At 31.8% G+C, this 17856-nt stretch overlaps 1 protein-coding gene across 13 annotated transcripts in view; it reads left to right on the top strand.

Annotated features, from left to right (window-relative positions):
- Positions 1-16559, top strand: part of LOC115875977 (arginine-glutamic acid dipeptide repeats protein) — a 71506-nt gene extending 54947 nt beyond the window's left edge. For 6 of the 13 annotated variants that reach the window (XM_030891606.1, XM_030891608.1, XM_030891602.1 and 3 more), the window contains 9 exons: positions 210-314; positions 3109-3240; positions 3299-3454; positions 3878-4075; positions 4342-4474; positions 4608-4761; positions 6807-6922; positions 7231-7328; positions 11921-12239. In XM_030891606.1, the coding sequence (XP_030747466.1) occupies positions 210-314; positions 3109-3240; positions 3299-3454; positions 3878-4075; positions 4342-4474; positions 4608-4761; positions 6807-6922; positions 7231-7328; positions 11921-12008 (1180 nt within the window). In that variant the 3' untranslated portion in view covers positions 12009-12239. Of the gene's footprint in view, positions 1-209; positions 315-3108; positions 3241-3298; positions 3455-3877; positions 4076-4341; positions 4475-4607; positions 4762-6806; positions 6923-7230; positions 7329-8292; positions 8383-11920 lie in introns of all 13 variants that reach the window. The other 7 variants (XM_030891609.1, XM_030891607.1, XM_030891605.1 and 4 more) reach the window with 7 other exon arrangements.
- The last annotated feature ends 1297 nt before the right edge of the window (positions 16560-17856 follow it).

Below are 17856 nucleotides of genomic sequence, written 5' to 3'. Positions count from 1 at the left end.
TTTATAAACATTGGTTCAAATATTTACTGACATAGTGAGGCTTTTGTTGAAGGTGCCAATTTTATTAAATCTATTTTTAATTCATTTTAAAACCAAAATTAACGTCAAAGTCAAACTTCACCTAAATCAATTACTAGAAAAATTCCATTAGATGCGTACTATACTGTGTAATGGGTTAAACATTTACTGAATATCAGATTCTTATACAGGTTGAGAAAACAAGCTGAGCGTGAACGCGAAGAAAGAGAAAGAGCTCAAGCACAAGCAAGGAAAATTCAGACTCCGGACAAAGCAGATATTAAGCCACCTTCCAGGTAAATCCATAAAAATATTCATACAGTTCAATTTCTGAAATTATGTTTTTGAAAATAACAGTTTAAAAATAAAATTAACTTGATATTTAACAGTTATGGGGCATCGATATCGGGTATTAAGGGACAACTTTGACAACAACTTTTTTATTTTGACAACTTTGACAGATATAGTGCCAATAAGTTAGCGCTTGCCGGAATTTCCGTAAAGAATACGCCATGCGGTATTTTGACATTGAATCGAAAACGTTAAGTTGCCAAATGAGATATTGTTATCAAAATGTTAGCAAATCTAAATTTGCTAACATTTGAGGTACCGGGTGGCCAACTAAGAATGGACGCCGGCTGTATCTCAGAAACTACTTATCGTATAACTTTGGGAAAACAATTCTAATAAGTAAATCGACCAAAAGAAATCGCTGGAAATTATTTTCAAGTTCGAAAAATGTCCGGTAGGGGGCGTTTCTCTGGTAGCCAATCAGAAAACAGGGTTTTTCTCAGAAATATGCAGGTGAACAGGTATTTTAAATATTACTATTGTAATCATCGAGAAATTTTTAATTTTTTTGATATGGAGTGTTTTGCTCTATCTCTTAAAATAAAGTGGTGGGGGAAGGTTAAACTTAGTTTTATTAAAATAAGGATAACTCTGGTTTGGGTTACCCGATTTAAACTAACTAGGGCTCGTTTAAAAGAGCTTTTCTTCCTTAATGATCTTCAGTATAAATTTTGTTTCTATAATTTTTTCCGTGGTAGCTAGAGGGCGCTGTTTGACATCATAACATTTATTGCGCTTTTGCATAAAAGAGAGAACAAATCATGTTAGGCTGCCGCTTAGAACTATATGGTTTTAAAATTATAGTAGTAGGCTAGGAAACAAAAAGAGGTAAATTAGTTCAAAAGTTAGTCAAAATATCAAAAAGTTTAAGTTCAGTTTTCATGCATTCGAATTTCGGGCGTTTTCTAAAAAAAATGATGTCATAAATATTTAAACGTGTTTATATATCATCCATCCATATAATTTTGCAAATTTCTTGGTTAATTATACGTAATTAGTTCTCAGATTAAAATGTCCGAAAGTCGGACAATCAATAATTTTATTAAAATTTCTAGGAATTTTGTGCCGCCATATTGCTTTTAACAGAAAACGGCCGAATTTCGTATGGTCGAAAGCTAGGGGTATATTTCATGTAACGTCATTTAGTTATTAATCCAAGTTCGTCCTTGATTTCACTTGTTTTCGTGTTTTACCTGTTGTTTGTGTTATTTATTATTACATTATAAAGTTTATGTCGTTTGTGTCACTTTTCATATACCACCAAAAGTGTGAATCTTAACAATATGCACTACTGGTCCAAATCTACTCTTGATGCAAGTAGTTCGGCACCAAGACCGTTGGTCGGTAAATGTTTGGCAGGAATTCTAGGATGGCGAATGATTGGACTTTTTTAACGGAACGAAATGAACTATCCATAATGTCTAAGAAATGAATTGCCAATTTTGTTAGGGGATCCATCATGATGAAATTGCGTTTGTTGCAATTTCATCAGCATTAATGCGGTTGATGTAGTTGATGCAGTTGGTGCAATTGTGCCGCCTATTTTGCTATTATTGTGTGGGGCTTCTTGGATACCACTTACTTTAGTAGATAGAGACGCTGGAGCGGCATATTTCCATGGCCAGCTAGGTAATCGGATTCAATATGCCTGAGTTTTAATGCTATGGGGTCGAATCAAGAACGAACATGGATAAATTATAATAAAACTATTAAATGGTATTAAAATGAAATTAAAATGTATGTTTTGATATTTTGACGTAACCAATTTACCTCTTTTTGTTTCCTAGCCTACTACTATAATATGTAGGCCATATAATCCTAAGCGGCACCCTAACATGATTTGTTCTCTTAATATCTCCGGTTAGAGACAAGATAGAAAGTTGCGGTTTGCGCTGATATTTTGGAAATTTTGTGCTCTATTTAACTGTGCACGAGAAATATTGCCTCCTATTTAATTTTTTTATGCAAAAGCGCAATATCTGTTATGATGTCAAACAGCGCCCCCTAGCTACCACGAAAAAATTTATAGACACTAATTTATACTGGAGATCATTAAGGAAGAAAAGCTCTTTTAAACGAGCCCCCGTTTGTTTAAATCGGGTAACCTAAATCAGAGTTATCCTTATTTTAATAAAAGCATGTTTAACCTTCCCCCACCACTTTATTTTAAGAGATAGAGCAAAACACTCTATATCAAAAAAATTAAAAATTTCTCGATGATTACAATAGTAATATTTAAAATACCTGTTCACCTGCATATTTTTCAGAAAAACCCTGTTTTCTGATTGGTTATCAGAGAAACGCCCCCTAGCGGACATTATTCGAACTTGAAAACAATTTCCAGCGACTTCTCTTGGTCGATTTACTTATTAGAATTTTTTTCCCAAAGTTATACAATAAGTAGTCTCTGAGATATAGCCGGCGTCCATTCTTAGTTCGCCACCCGGTACATTTACTACATACAGAATTTATTATTTAAGGTTTAATATTTTTTATCACTCATAACTGTCAAAATTAATTAATTAATAAAAAGTTATTAAAACTGAAAACCAGTGAATCGGAAAATTGAGAAATTACAAGTTAGGTTAAGATATAGTTTACAGATTGTCGGGCTTCAAAAATCATTAACGCTATTTCGTGGTGCCATAACTGGAAATTAGACAGACGTAAATGTCAAATTAATGTCTAATTGATATTAAATTCCCATTCCCTATACTTTGTTTTCTATACCATTTTCAGAGGACCTTTGGAGAGCATATCGGGACCCTATGAACGGTTTCCAAGGCCAGGATTTACTGACACGCCAGCTTTGAGACAGTTGTCAGAATATGCTCGTCCCCATGCTGGGTTCAGTCCAGGCCATATGCCTAGGTACCTAAAGAAAATATTAAGCCAGCAAAAAACGTATTAAAAGGCATCTTTATTTAAGGTCATTACTACCCACATCTGTGATGGATCCCATGCTCCAGTACCAGCTGAGTATGTACGGGCCAGGTGCACGCGAAAGATTAGAATTGGAGCACTTGGAAAGAGAGAAGCGTGAAAGGGAGATCAGGGAATTGAGAGAAAGAGAACTCAATGATCGGTAAGAACATTTTAAGCCTTCTTATTTTATTTCATTTTGTAAGAAAGTTCTAATATCATGCATTTTACATTGCATTTGATTCTTAATTCTTATTTTTTACAATGAGTAGTTTGTTTGTGGTCTATAAAAACTCTAGTAAATACATTAGAAGTAAATTTCTATAGTCTAATTCACGGAAATAGTCGATATAGTCTGTCCAACGGGAGGAGCCCTGATAGTGACAGTCGTGTCTTGTTTTAATTCACAGGCAAATCCTATTTTCTGTCATTTTTTGAATGTCGTCTGTCGAAATATTCCCCGAGTTGTTGAACAGACTATACACGAAATATTTTAACGATTTTAGAAATGCTGCTTCACTATATCTTTTGAGGCTATTATAAAAATAAATCGCATGGTAACCTAATTAATCCCCTTTACGTTTAGCTTAAAAGAAGAGATAATGAAGACGGGAATGCGAGGGCCTCCCAATCCCGTAGATCCGCACTGGCTTGAAATCCAGCGACGCTACGCTGCGGCGGGTCTTGCTGGTCCACCGGGCGGTCCACCTAGTTTATTACCTCATCATTTTGCTTTGTATCCAGGAGGTAGCGCTGCTCAGCTGTCCCAGATGGAAAGAGAAAGGTAGGTTTTATTGTTATAGTTCTGTACAAAGGTCTAAATAGTAGGTTTCGTTGAGAGAGGTGTTTTTTAAGGCAGATTGATGACGATATTTGGAATTTGTGTTAATTATTACAGTCAATATTTATAGTTTAATAACGATAATGCCATGTTCGAAAAAAAAACGGCGTCAAAGACTATTGGGTAAAGACAGAATAGAATTAGAAAGAAAAGCAAAATAAACTTGTCTGGATTTTTTTTTTAAGTATTCCTAAATATTTTGTTTATAGGCTTGAACGTTTGGGTATACCACCTCCAGGAGGGCCAGGTCCTTCAGGGCCCCCTGGTCATCCCCATCATCCCGCCCACGCTGCAGCGCAACTAGAAGCTGCGGAGAGATTAGCCTTAGCGACTGATCCCATGGTAAGTGTCACAATAAAGAGTCGATGTCTTATAACAGTTTTAAATTAGAAGTAGGGAAATGTTAACGTTGCCTAATTTTTTATTGCTTCTGATTAGTACCTATCTATATTATCAAGTCGTTTTCTACGTGTTGTTGAAGGTACGGCTGCAGATGGCGGGGATTTCTCCAGAGTACCATGCGCACACGCACGCTCACACTCATGCCCACACGCATTTACACCTACATCCGCAACAGCAGCAAGCTCAACAGGAAGCGGCAGCAGCGGCTGCAGGATTTCCCTTGCCAGGTATGTTATTTTCTTTGCCATATTAAATTATACTTCTTTACCAAAACAACTAACTACTTTGAATATTTAAAATGCTAAAAAATGCAGTTTTTTATACCGGAGTTTCTGGAATCTTGCAAGGGATATCTTTTTTTTTCTCAATGTATTTAGAAATGGGGTTTTCTTGAATATATTTTCTATCACCACTTTAAGTAATCCAGTAGCGACACGTACAGTTTAGAACAGATTCTATAACTTTAGTGTCATATTTGCATTATGGTTTGGCAACGATCGTTTGTAAAATAAAAAAAAATAGTTCAGTTAAACAGAACAATAACATTTTACTAATAAAAATGAAACAATATTATCTGTAAGGCGTTTTTGGCGTTATGAATGAATCCATCCAACTTTTACGATTCATAGTAAAATGTAGAATGAATGGGAGGGGGGGGGTTAATCCCTGCGACATTAAAGATGTATTGTGGCCCCCTTCCTTGAGTTATAACTCATCATACAGTCTATAACCCGTCATACATGTTGTAGGGGGACAGGGTATTTCCCATCCTCCTCTGACAACAGATATTCTTCCTCCGAGCGATACACCCTTCCACGATTGTCTCCATTTTCTCCGCCTCTTTAACTTGGTCTCTCCATAGAGATCAGGATATATCCCTCTTTCTCTATTGCCTACTTGAATTTGAGGTCAATTCCTATTTTGATGACCTAACCACAACCCTCCGCCCCCCGAGTTGAGAGATTCCTTTGAATAAAAAGATTAAGGAAGGAGCATAATGCTATCCATGTATTCATGCATGGTGGGCGGAAAAAGGACTCTAGGGTGGGGATCCTTGACAGTTCTGTTTGACGATTCATTTGACACATTTGAATTTGATTTAAAATTTTGTGGATTTCTCAGTCTTTACGGAACTTATTTTATGTTATTTATTATTTATTATACTACTGATAGTTGTATAAAGGTAGTAAATCTAGATGGAAATTGTGGCAGAATTTAAATTAACAGTGACACTATTGCGATTTATCGAAAAAGACTGTAAAATAGTTGGTTGTGTAGCGTGCGGTAGATCTCTGTCAAAGATCGAGTGAAATAATGGAACAACTTTTCGCTAGTAAGTGACTATAATATATGTACATACGTGTAGTAAACCGATCATTTATGAAATTCACTTAAATTAACTAATTATGTATTTTTTCTTGCATTTTTGCTTTTATTTACTACTTGTCAAAGATTAGATGTCAAAGAATTTAGATACGTCAATTTGATTTACCTAGTTCAGTAGCGTATCGGATGTTTGTGTTAATAAATAATTATTATAACTTATCTATTTTTATTAGAATTTTATATTTTTATAACAATTTTAATAACTGCCAACATTTATTCACAACGTAAAATAAAACAACAAATTATTGAGTCTACCCCACGTCTACTCTATATCATAGTTTTACACTTTTTAAATAAAATTAGAACGGCACCGATAAACCGGAATTTAAGTCGGCCATATTTGAGTCCCTTCGCGGTTTTTTTATATGATCCCTAAAGATTTTTGATATGCTCCTTCCTTAATCTTTATATTCAAAGAGAGATTCATAGTAAAAACATCGTAGAAACTAAACAGTGTTCCTCAAGCAGCGTTGTCAGAGTTCCTTCCCTAATAAATTTTAATTTAATTTGATTCAAGAATAAAAATAATTTCAAAGGTATACTTTATTTATATATTTTAACTAAAAATGATCAACCTACACATATATTTAGTAGACCGTTTCTATAAGTGCCTAAAAATCGTTTATTACAATAATAACGTACAATAATAACGTACTTCGTTTTCAAACACAAGCCGTAGATCTAAAGCAATCCGCAGAAATCTGTTATCGATTTTTGTTGAAAAAGATGTTTGATCAGGATAAAATGTAATTTTGTCTCTTTTAAGTTATATGTCGTTGATATCAAAACATAATTTGAAGTATATATTTTCATTGGGATAGAAGTAAATAAGTTAGCATTATATTAAATAATTGTAATTGTAACACTATCTGTTATTTCATTTTAGCATCAGGGACGCCTGGTTATCCACGGCCAGGCTTAATACCTGGTAGAGATGGCCCTCTTGGTTTGCATCACCCTGATCTTTTAGGAAGACCTTATGCAGACCAGCTTGCACATCAGGTAACTACCTAAACTAGGACATACAAAATTTAAATTTATTTTGAGTTGCATAAATTGGTATATTATTCGGTAATACAACAAAAATGTTCATAGTTTCCTACAAAAAAAAATTGGCAACCAAATTTTAAAACTGTAAAATATGGGATATGGAATAGAAAAAAAAATCTTCATTTCATACATATTGCAAAATTATCTTAAAAATAATTAAATTTATGCTAAAACAAAAACTTATTAATGATAAGTTTATAATTCAAATATGAATTTATAGTCAATGCTATATCTTAACAAATGTATATTTTGTTCGAAAGGCTGCTGCCCACGAACAGCTACAAAGGCAGATGCTGTTAGAAAGAGACAGATTTCCTCCCCATCCCTCGATTGTTGCCCAACACGAGGAATACTTAAGGTCCGTTCTAGTCACTTCTAACTCATAAACCATTTAATCCCTTAATAATATCACTTATTTTGATTTTACTTAACAATATTGGTTTGTGGGGTTTTACTGGCTTTGGTAGAAGATATTATTTAAAATTTAGAACTCTTTCAGTTTTACGTAGCTTAGTAATTTCTGCCATAATTTATTTTTATTGTTTCTATATTTTCAATAATATCTTTTATAGGAATAATTAGCATAGATAATTGCCGCTAAAAGTATCAGCTTTGCTTTCATGTTTAATTTGTTTTAGTCTTTTCATTCCGCTTTTTTGTTGTAATGTGTAGTTTATTATAATTTTATAAAACGATTTTATTAATTTAATAACAATTGCAATTTTTATTATTTTTGGAATAGATATTCTCAATCCATAAGTATTTATGCATTGATTTGTGAAAATTGTATATTGGATAATATCCCCACTTCAATATATTAACGTTCGTCGATACATAATTTTCTATAAACAATGAAACTTTTTTTATTTTGAATGAATATGTATTTCGATTCTTATTTTTACTTATTTTTCAAGAACATAGCTAATTTCGAAAGAACAACCCTTGGTTATGGTTGACAGATAAACAATGCTTTAAACGTCAGTTGTCTACCGATTGGTTGACAACTGACGTTTAAAGCATTGTTTGTCTGTCAACCATAACCAACGATTGTTCGCTCGAAATTGGCTTATCTATAATACCTTAGCGACAATTTGAAAACACATCTCAAATAAGGATAGAAGTAAATTTTATATTTTTGTTACTAAAGTTATATTTTTGGCTTACTTTATGTAAAAAATACGTCTAATCTCGTTCTAGTTTCATTTACAATATTCCTTTAAATGATCCAAGTAAAGAAATGCGGGGCAGTTTAGATATCTGGTAAATTCGAGATACATATTATCTTGCTGTTGTTGAAGAACAGCATGTCCTAATAATAGTAGTTTTCGCATTTTAGGCAGCAAAGAGAGCGCGAACTTAAAGTGCGGGCGCTGGAAGAAGCGGCTCGAGGGTCAAGACAGTAAAATAAATTGGTAAGTTGCATTTTTATTCAATTTGTAATATGATATACATATCAATTTACTCAAACAATGATATAGTATGGAATTATTTTATAAAAATGCAAAGATTTTAATCTTTATAATTTGTTTTTTTAATATTATCTCATACAATATTTTTTTTCTCCTATATAATAACAATGTAGTGTGATACAACTTCCTAATTTATTGTCTCTTAAAAATATAATTCAAGTGACATTCTCTTCACCAGTAGTTGCCACACTGTATACTACTGGTAGAGGTTATAAAATGATTTATTATCCCTTGACGTTTCATTTCTAACTTTAAATATAACTATCGGAATCATATCGAATCGAAAAATAATAGAATATTTATTTTTTAAAATTGAATTTGTTAGAAGTCATGAATTTAATAGGTTTTTATAATTATCTAAACACAGCATACTAAATCCATTTGTTTCCATAAAATAACATTTGTCTATTCATATTTGCTTCATAAGTAATTTCACGCACGAGTCATTACAAGATCACTAGCTTTATGTTGAATGTTTTCGTTTGTTTTTTGTAAAGAGGTATATTTGTCTTGTGTTTTTTTTTTCTAAAAATATCTATCTAAAAAATAATAACTAAAAACAAATTGTATTGTATTTGTATCTTATTAGAGGAAATAAGTTTTGATAGAATTATAAGATAAAAGTTTTAAATAAGGCCACTGGGGAAATATTATTTAAGATTTTTTCGATTTTTGTCTACCCCCACCTTTTTAAGAGTTATAGAGAATTTGTTGCCATGGCAGCTTGTATTACATTATGTCAAGATTCATTTTTTCGTTATAGAGTATGCTGAAGGTACTCCGCATAAAGGCTTGATTTTCATGCGTCCATTATCCGTTGATACGATGCATGGTCCGACGGCGCTCTGATTGGTCATAGCGTTTTCGCGCCACTTTTCATTCGTAATTTTTTTTACTTCAGCCCGCCAATGGGTAGTACGATAACGGACGTTTTGACACTTTTTGGCAAATTTAATCTAATCTTAATAAAAGTATATTAGTACAAGAGCTAGCAACGTCAGGATAACGAGAATTTTAAGAAAGTTTTTAAGAAGTTGGTTCTTTAATATATGTTTTGCTATGCTCTCGCCTGACGAAAGTGCGGGCCATCTGGCTGCTGGTAGATTACTGCGATTCCAATTTTCGTGTGTTTTATGGGATTTCTCGTTTATGAGTTGAGATACAGTGATGCGATTTTTACATTATTTTGCACACAGTCTATACCAGCAATGGGCATGTTTCATGTTTTTCAATTTCTACGTAATTATGCAGATTTCAACCTAATTAGTGCTTGCTACTTAGCCTTTTTAATATAAAACTTAATATTATGCCAAAAAATGGGGTACAAGTTTGAATTTCCCACTTACGCGCGCTACGATGACGTGTGTAGCCCTCGCCAATATGATTGGCTGGTTTTCGTCTCGAAATAAACTTGGTGAATTTTATGATGTTGGAAGCATTGCGGTTTATTCAATGTCAAAATGACATTGTTTACAATTGTTTATTTTTGATTTTAAATTAAATTTGCATTTAAACTATTTCCAATAATGCTAAAAAATTAATTGTTCTATTGTTGGATAACATTTACCAGTAACTATAATAAAATGGTTTTGTACGCGCCGAAAAAAGATGGAAAATCGTAAAAATGCTGTTTGTTTCAGAAAACTTCTCTTAAGTTATGAATGTGATTTCAAAACATTTCAAAGTGAGTTTATATTATGTTTGATTTGTTAAATCATTAATGGCCTGTTTTTTACATGTGGAAGAAGGTGGGGAAAAATTAATTTGAAAAAAATGTAATTCCTTATAACCAAGATTAATAGTATTTCCGGAAAATCACAGTATTCACAGTTATGGTATAAAACAGGTACGCTACAATCTGATCATGAAAAGTACGTCATGTATCTGACCAAGAAAAGTTAGAGAAGATGAACAAAGCAATTAGAAAAATTCTATTGGCACCAAGAATGTTAACAAATACCTTCATGGTTAAGTTATTTCAGAAGACTATTAATAAAATACATTGTATAGATAAAATAAGGCTCTAATGCAGTGCCTTTTTACATAAAATCAAGTAAATATTTTATTTTAAAGTTTTGTTATTAAATGTATTAATATGTGATAAATAATGTTTATTATATAAGCATAAGATATTATTTTTTAAGAGTGTTATATATATCAGGAAGATTTGAAAGAAACATACATTGTGTATTACATATACATATTTTATTACTTTTTAAATTTATTAAATTAAAAGGCAAGTAAATATAAAGTGTTTTAATTACAATATTGTAATAATTTACATTTTGATGGTGATAAGACTTACTGAATATCAGGGCAGTCAATTTACAATTAACCAAGATACAAGAACATAAAATATAAATATGATGAGAAGGCAAGAATGGCAATAAAAGTTGCTAGAAAGTAAGATGTTATCTTCCTTTATTCTACATAAATCATAGCGTGGTACCTTTCTTGATATTATTTGTTATGTATGAAATAATGTTTACATGCCGCCTAAAATTAAAATATAAATAGATAAATAAAAACCTACATATTTAGTTACAATTTAAAAATCACTAGTGTTAGCTGCACAGCTTAAAAATTTAGTTCCCTCCACTTTCTGTATACTTTTACCATTGCAGTCACCAATGACTAAAGAATCCAAGGACAAATAACACCCGACAGCAAATTGTGACGCTGGCATCAAACAGTGCCGTGGCACATATTTTTCTTAACCTAGCTGTTTGAAGCAATATTTATATTTTTTGATAATTGTTTTGACTACGCCTATGGTGTATCATCCTAACTAATTACGAAAAAAACGTTCTTCAAGAAAAAAAGTCTCACCTTGATATTTTAACTTCTTGATATCAGCACTTAAGTATTTTAAATTGTCTATATAAAAACTGTCCACCATATACTCCGTCACCGTTCGAAAATGATCCGAAAAAGTTTTTTCATAGTTTTGAGCCATTTAGATAAAATTAAAAGTTATAACCAAGAAAATTTACCGCTGAACTGAAAAGCGCGAAGAAAAATAATAACAAAATCCAAAATGGCTGTGCATGATACGCATGAGCCATGCAATCAGTCATACCAACATATGATATGAAACTTCCCTTTCTACGATCTGAAACTTGATTGGTGAAGGCTATGTACGTCACAACTCAACCGGGAACGTTCAAGTTTGAAATTATAATTTAATTTCTAAAATTATATCGTGGAATTTTTCCTAATTTCCTATGTATTGTAAGTAATGAAGACTTAATCTATGCAATACAATGATTTATTTGCGAATTTATGTTTTTTGGAACATGCCCATTAATTGTGTTCCTAAAATATTTGCCATTTTACATTTTCAATATAAAAGGAAAAATAGTTGCATTAACAAATAGATAAAACCTATTTAACTGTATTACATAATATTAATAAAAATGATTGTTTATTTTTATTAATAGATTAACTAGAAAAATACGAATTTTAATTAATTCTGTTTCAGATATTATTATATGGGCCAAAGTTTTAATACGCTGGACATCAGAACTATGGGACATTTTACGTCCCAGCACAAAATCGGAAGAGGATGACCGACAGAGAATAAAAATATGAAATATATCACGTTCGACTTTCGTAGTAATTTTAAAATAAAATATAAAATATATTTCAGAATTATATAGAATCTTAATTTTTTAAAATATATTTTGCAATTGATTAGAATAAAGTTTTGTATACTGCTGTGGTTGTTAGATTTAACGTAATTTATTATGAAAATAGTATTTATTAAAATGCAGAAATAATAAAAAGAAATGTATTCAGAGAAGCTTTAACATTTTTTCTTAATATAAGTAAGTTTACAATGTCAAAATATGAGCTCATTTTTGACACCCATATTTTTAATGGCGGACTTATGATAAAGTTAATTTGCGTGTTATATAATTTATTTTTCAGTCGAATATTTTTATTTAAAAAGATTCAAGATTAAATCTATAGCTATAGCTTTATACAATTTCCAGTAAAAGAAAAGGAAACACAAGTTTGAGTTTGTATGCATAAATAGTTAATTTTTTAAAATCTAGCAAATCAATATTTAAGACTGTATCTTCAAACAAATCAAATATTTTAATTTACTGGAATTCGTTTTTTTATCTAATCTTTTTACATGGACATTGCTTTTAGAGCCATATTTTGACAATTCATTTATAGAAATATATTTTTAGAGAACTTAGACCTCAAAAAGGTATCACTTGTAAAAATGTATTATCAATTTTTAAAAATATTTTACTAAAAATACATAATCATTGAAAATGTGTACTTTATTTTTCTGCATTCAGTGTATATATTATCTAATTTCATAATTAAGTAATAATTACAATATTACTTTGATATCGTTTTATAGCAATACATCTCAAATTAAATTTATTGTATATTTGTTTGTACATTTTTTTGTATCAAATGTCTTATTATGTCAAACAGCAATGTAAGTATTTCGTCTTAAGTAAAACTTGTCATCGTCTTTTGACATCAATTTAACATATATAATAGTAGATATAATATTGATCCAATTTAAAAAACTTTATTTGAAAAAGCTGTCTTTTTTTGCACAAGTCTCTGGGATAATTTTTTTTGTTAAGATTGCACGCGAAATACCCGACCGATTTTCGTTTATGCGCGTGTAGAACTGCGAAATTAACGGACAACAAACGCAACATTGTTGAGTATGCGAGTTGACTAGTGGGACATAGAAGCTAGTACAAATTTGTTGTATGTCACATTTTGTCAAATTTGGTGTATTCTGGCTATCCTAAAAATTGCGTAACTCAATCTACCTTCATTCCTGATTTATTTATTTAAGTTGTTTGGGCGCAATACAGGGTGTTCCTTAATGGAATGCTAATATTTAAGGGGGTGATTGTTGGGCCTATTCTAAGAAAAAAACTTCATATGAATGTATGTCTTAAACATCTTAATTTTTCAAATATACGCATGGTTTTGATTTTTAATGAGAAAAAATTTACTTCTGGGGTCAAATAAATTTATATACTAGGGTCGTAATATCTAGGCTTGGGTTCCGATTTTCGTGTGCGCGAAGAGTATGGTCAACAGGCTCAGTAAAATTAAGATGTACTGAATAAAGAAAGAAGAGCAAGTATTTTCTCAAGCATATGGAATCTAGTGTCGAATTAACAGGTTATGTAATAAATACTTCATATTTTTGCTCTCTCCGACTTACTAGATTCTACGACTTGCTAGATCGCCATAGCGATTCACTCCTACACATGTAAACGCCAACCCAAGGTTTCGCTTACCAGGATGGTATACAGATTGTTAACTGGACAGTTACTTATAGGGGAACAATGGCAACACTGCCTATTGAGAACGCATGCACTTATAGGGTTTTCTGCCGACGACGAGCGGGCCGAGGTTGCCATATTTCAACCATAAAGCTCTTGCCGCGAGTAATAAACCAATTAACAACCTGTATCTGCTTTTAATGCAATTAGTCTATAGCACACAAAACGGCATATATCAAATATTTAATTTTTTATGAAAAATAGGAAAACTTGATTGAAATTTTATAACTTTTGCTATAAAGTTAAAGCACCAAATTTCTAACCGTTTTCTCACAGTAATCGTTTCTCTTGGGCCAAACTTTTAGAACTGCGTTTTTGTCAATTACATATTTTTAAGATACGCCCCTTTATATGCAAGGCGATGAGGTAAGTGTACGAATTTACAGCTATTTAGGTTAAAACAATGATTCATTTTTAACAAATAGTAGCCGTAGCTTCTGGCTGAAGCAAAAATAACTAATTGTAGTCCGTTTTTTGTCAAATATTTCTCTACTGCTATAGTCATATACCATATGTCGAAAAAAAAACGGTGTCCAGTTTGCTTTTAAATGAACATCGATGACATTCTCTATATAATTTTACATATAAAATGACGGCGATCTTTATTTCATAGCCATCGTTGACGCCGTTTTTATTTCAACCATATGGTATTTACTTAGTTAAATGTTTTTATGTATAAAGAAAAGTTAAAGCAATAGTTAACGTCAAATTCGATTTTTTTTAATAGTATATTTTAAAAAGAATTAAGTCGAAATTGTATAAAATCTATAATTAAAGAGTGGAAATACCAACGGGGTAAGCCAAATTTTTCAATATTAAGTTATTGCATTTAGGTCGGTTTTACACGCTATGAGAAATGCTAGCAATTAATCGTAACGATCGAATTGTTTCGATTTATCGTTGGGTATAAACAGGATATTGTAGCGATTTATTGGAATTGAAGTGATGATTGATGCTCTCCGGCATCAATTTCTGCGAATCGTAACGATGTTTGAACGTCTAAACAAGTTGCACCGCATTTCTCGTTACGATGTCGTTCGGTTTATGTTTTCCATTGTTGTTTCATCGGGTTTTGTGTATACATCGAGAATAGGTATGGCAGGCAATTCAAACAGACAAACTCTTCGAGAGTTCTTGAGTGAATTTATAGAACTTTATCGAACTTTTACCTGTTTGTGGCTTTTTAAAAGTAAAAAATACTCTGACAGGAATAAAAAGGACTTTGCGTATATTGAACTCGTTAACAAATACAAGGAGTTTGGTCCCTCGGCAGACAAACACTGTTGTGAAAAAAATTAATGCCTTGCGTACGGTTTATAAGAAAGAACTGTCGAAAGTGCAAAAAATCGGAAAAATCCGGGGCAAATCCTGTAACCAATCCAAACCACACTACTTCCTCCATGGCAAAAGCTATTTTGGAGTCGATATCGAGAGCTCTCGATAACGAAATATGACAAAACATCGTTGCGATTTATCGTAGCGTGTAAACAGTACTCCACTTTTCCGATTAATTGAACCATAAATTTGTCAATCACATTGTTACAATTTCTCGTAGCGTGTAAACCACCCTTTAGAAATGTAATAAATATCATGCTGCATGTCCATAGACGCGTCTATTTTTTGTGTATATTATACCCTGCTGGCAAGCGAAACCTTGGATCGGCGTTTACATGTTTAGGAGTGAATCGCTATGGCAATCTAGTAAGTCGGAGAGAGCGAAAATGCCAAATATTTATTACATAACCACTTAATCTGACGCTAGATTCCATGCGCTTAGGAAATTACTTGTCTTCTTTCTTTATTCAGTAGGTACATCTTATTTTGCTAAGCGTGTTGGCCGTACTCTTCGTACACACGAAAATCGGCACCTAAAACTAGAAATGCCCTAGTATGTATTTTAAAAGATATTTTAAAAATGTATTAGTTTCAGTTCTACTGTGTTTTTCACATTGATCCCGTAAAAATAATTTTGGCACTTACCCCCTTTGGTATTTCCACTCTTCAATTAATGATTTATGATAAATATTTAATAAAAAATATTTAATGTGCAATAAATCTGGAATATGCCTTAAGTTTGATTGAGAAATTAAAAATATAGTACCTAATATACAAAAATATTAATACAAGACATTGCTGTTTGACAGGCAGTGACCAAATTTCTATTAAAGTGAAAGAATTGCTACATCACTATTTAATACAAGTATGAGGCACTTAAAAATGGAGAATTTGTAAGAAAAATACAAATTTATTTTGAAACCACTTCTTGTGATCATTTTCCAAATAAAATACTTATGATCTAAAATGATTATTGTACAGTCTTCCTTAAAAAATAAATGTTTATTTAATAGAAATAATTTAAATATCTGTTCTACCTTTTATTTATTTGTACTTATAGTATGATATCTATAGAAGTACAAAATATAAGAAAAGTATTTATAGAACAGAATGTTATTTTATTACTATTATTTTAACATGACGCACATATATTTACTTTTGTAAAACTTTTGTCTTGTACAGACCTGTATAATCTTACGTAAGTTGAGTTCTATAAGATAATGGAATTATTTAAAATTATTTTAGTAAAAAAGCAGAAAATGTTTCATTTTAAAAAAATGAACCGAAATCATGTTTTTATTTTTTACTAATTTTATATAATTCCCATCTTATGAAAACGTTTGTAGTAAAATTTGCAAGCATTTTAAAGTGTAGATCGTGATTTTTTGTTTATTTTATTGAGTATTGATACTTATCGTGTATTTTTTGTACATTTTTGTTTCTAAATTTAATTTTTAACGCTATGTCAATAATAAATGTTTTTACCAATTTTATTGTTATTATTTTAGAATTAACGCTTTCTTTAATTAACTTTTTTTCTATCATAATATATTTCATTCTGACATAAATTTTTCTTATATTTACTACCTCTAAACAACTACCAGTTGTAGAATAAATAATAAATAAAGTAAGCCCATTAAAGATCGAAGCGACGAGGCTAGCGGCGAGCAAGCAGCGCGACATCGACGTGCGAACGTCGAACATAGTAAGTGCACAAGTACGTGCGAACATAGTAAAGCAAAGCGATCTGCTCGAGCGGTTAGATCGAGCGGCGAGATCGATTCAAATAATTTTGTTTTCGTCGCTCTGTCGCACTGTAGAAAATGATAGATTACCAAAAATTAATAGATTTAGTATTTGTAAGAGAGATTGTATGGGATCAGAAAAATAGTAATCACCATAACCGGTACATTCTAGATAAGTTGAGGCGCCTAGATGCAAAACAGATATTTCCAATTTCCTAATTTTTGCTATAAATGTATGGATATTTTTATTTTCATAAAAACGCATCGATTAGAAGCATAACCAACATTCAAAATAAGTTATTTCGCATACCAAATATTGGATAAATATTTCTCTGAAGTTCAAAGCAAGATATATACAATGACATAAAACACGCAAAAATGCAGATATATCCAGCAACGTACAAAATCAGATATTATCCATACGATATCCATGCGGAATATTATATAACAACCAAAATCAGTTATATCCGTGATACGGTTACTCCGTTGCTAACTCTATATTATTAGTTTTATTGTAAACAGCGTGGTGAGAAGACTTTGTCGTTCAATATTCAAAGTGTTTTTAGTGTGTTTGTTTATTATAATTAGCAATATGACTGCCCCGACAGAAAGAACCCCTGATTTAGCTCGAAAGAAAGTTAAAAATGAAAAAATATGGAAAAGAAGTGTTGCATCGGAGAAAAGGTAAACGTTTCTTTTCCCGCGTAAAGTTTTTAGGTTAAAAATAGCTTGTATTTTAGATATTCAGCTAAAAAACCACCGAGTTTTCCCGTGTACCAACATGATACAAACAGTTTTAAATGCTTTCAGTTATCTAATCTTGACGTAACTCAATTTCATGCAAAATTTTACAAGTCTCGCATCAAGAAGGATCAAGATGCATATATCATCAAACACTGCACCATAAGGCTCCGCGCGCACTGCATCGGATCGGACCGACCAGCAAAAGCGACTGCGACCATCGTACATATAGACGGCGCCGGCGTCCACTAAAACATTTCGGC

The sequence above is a fragment of the Sitophilus oryzae genome, unplaced genomic scaffold (assembly GCF_002938485.1).
Source record: "Sitophilus oryzae breed Bouriz unplaced genomic scaffold, Soryzae_2.0 scaffold_1396_pilon_pilon, whole genome shotgun sequence".
Taxonomy (NCBI): domain Eukaryota; kingdom Metazoa; phylum Arthropoda; class Insecta; order Coleoptera; family Curculionidae; genus Sitophilus; species Sitophilus oryzae.
The sequence above is the reverse complement of the archived record's forward strand: the minus strand, read 5'-3'. Positions and strand labels throughout refer to the sequence as shown.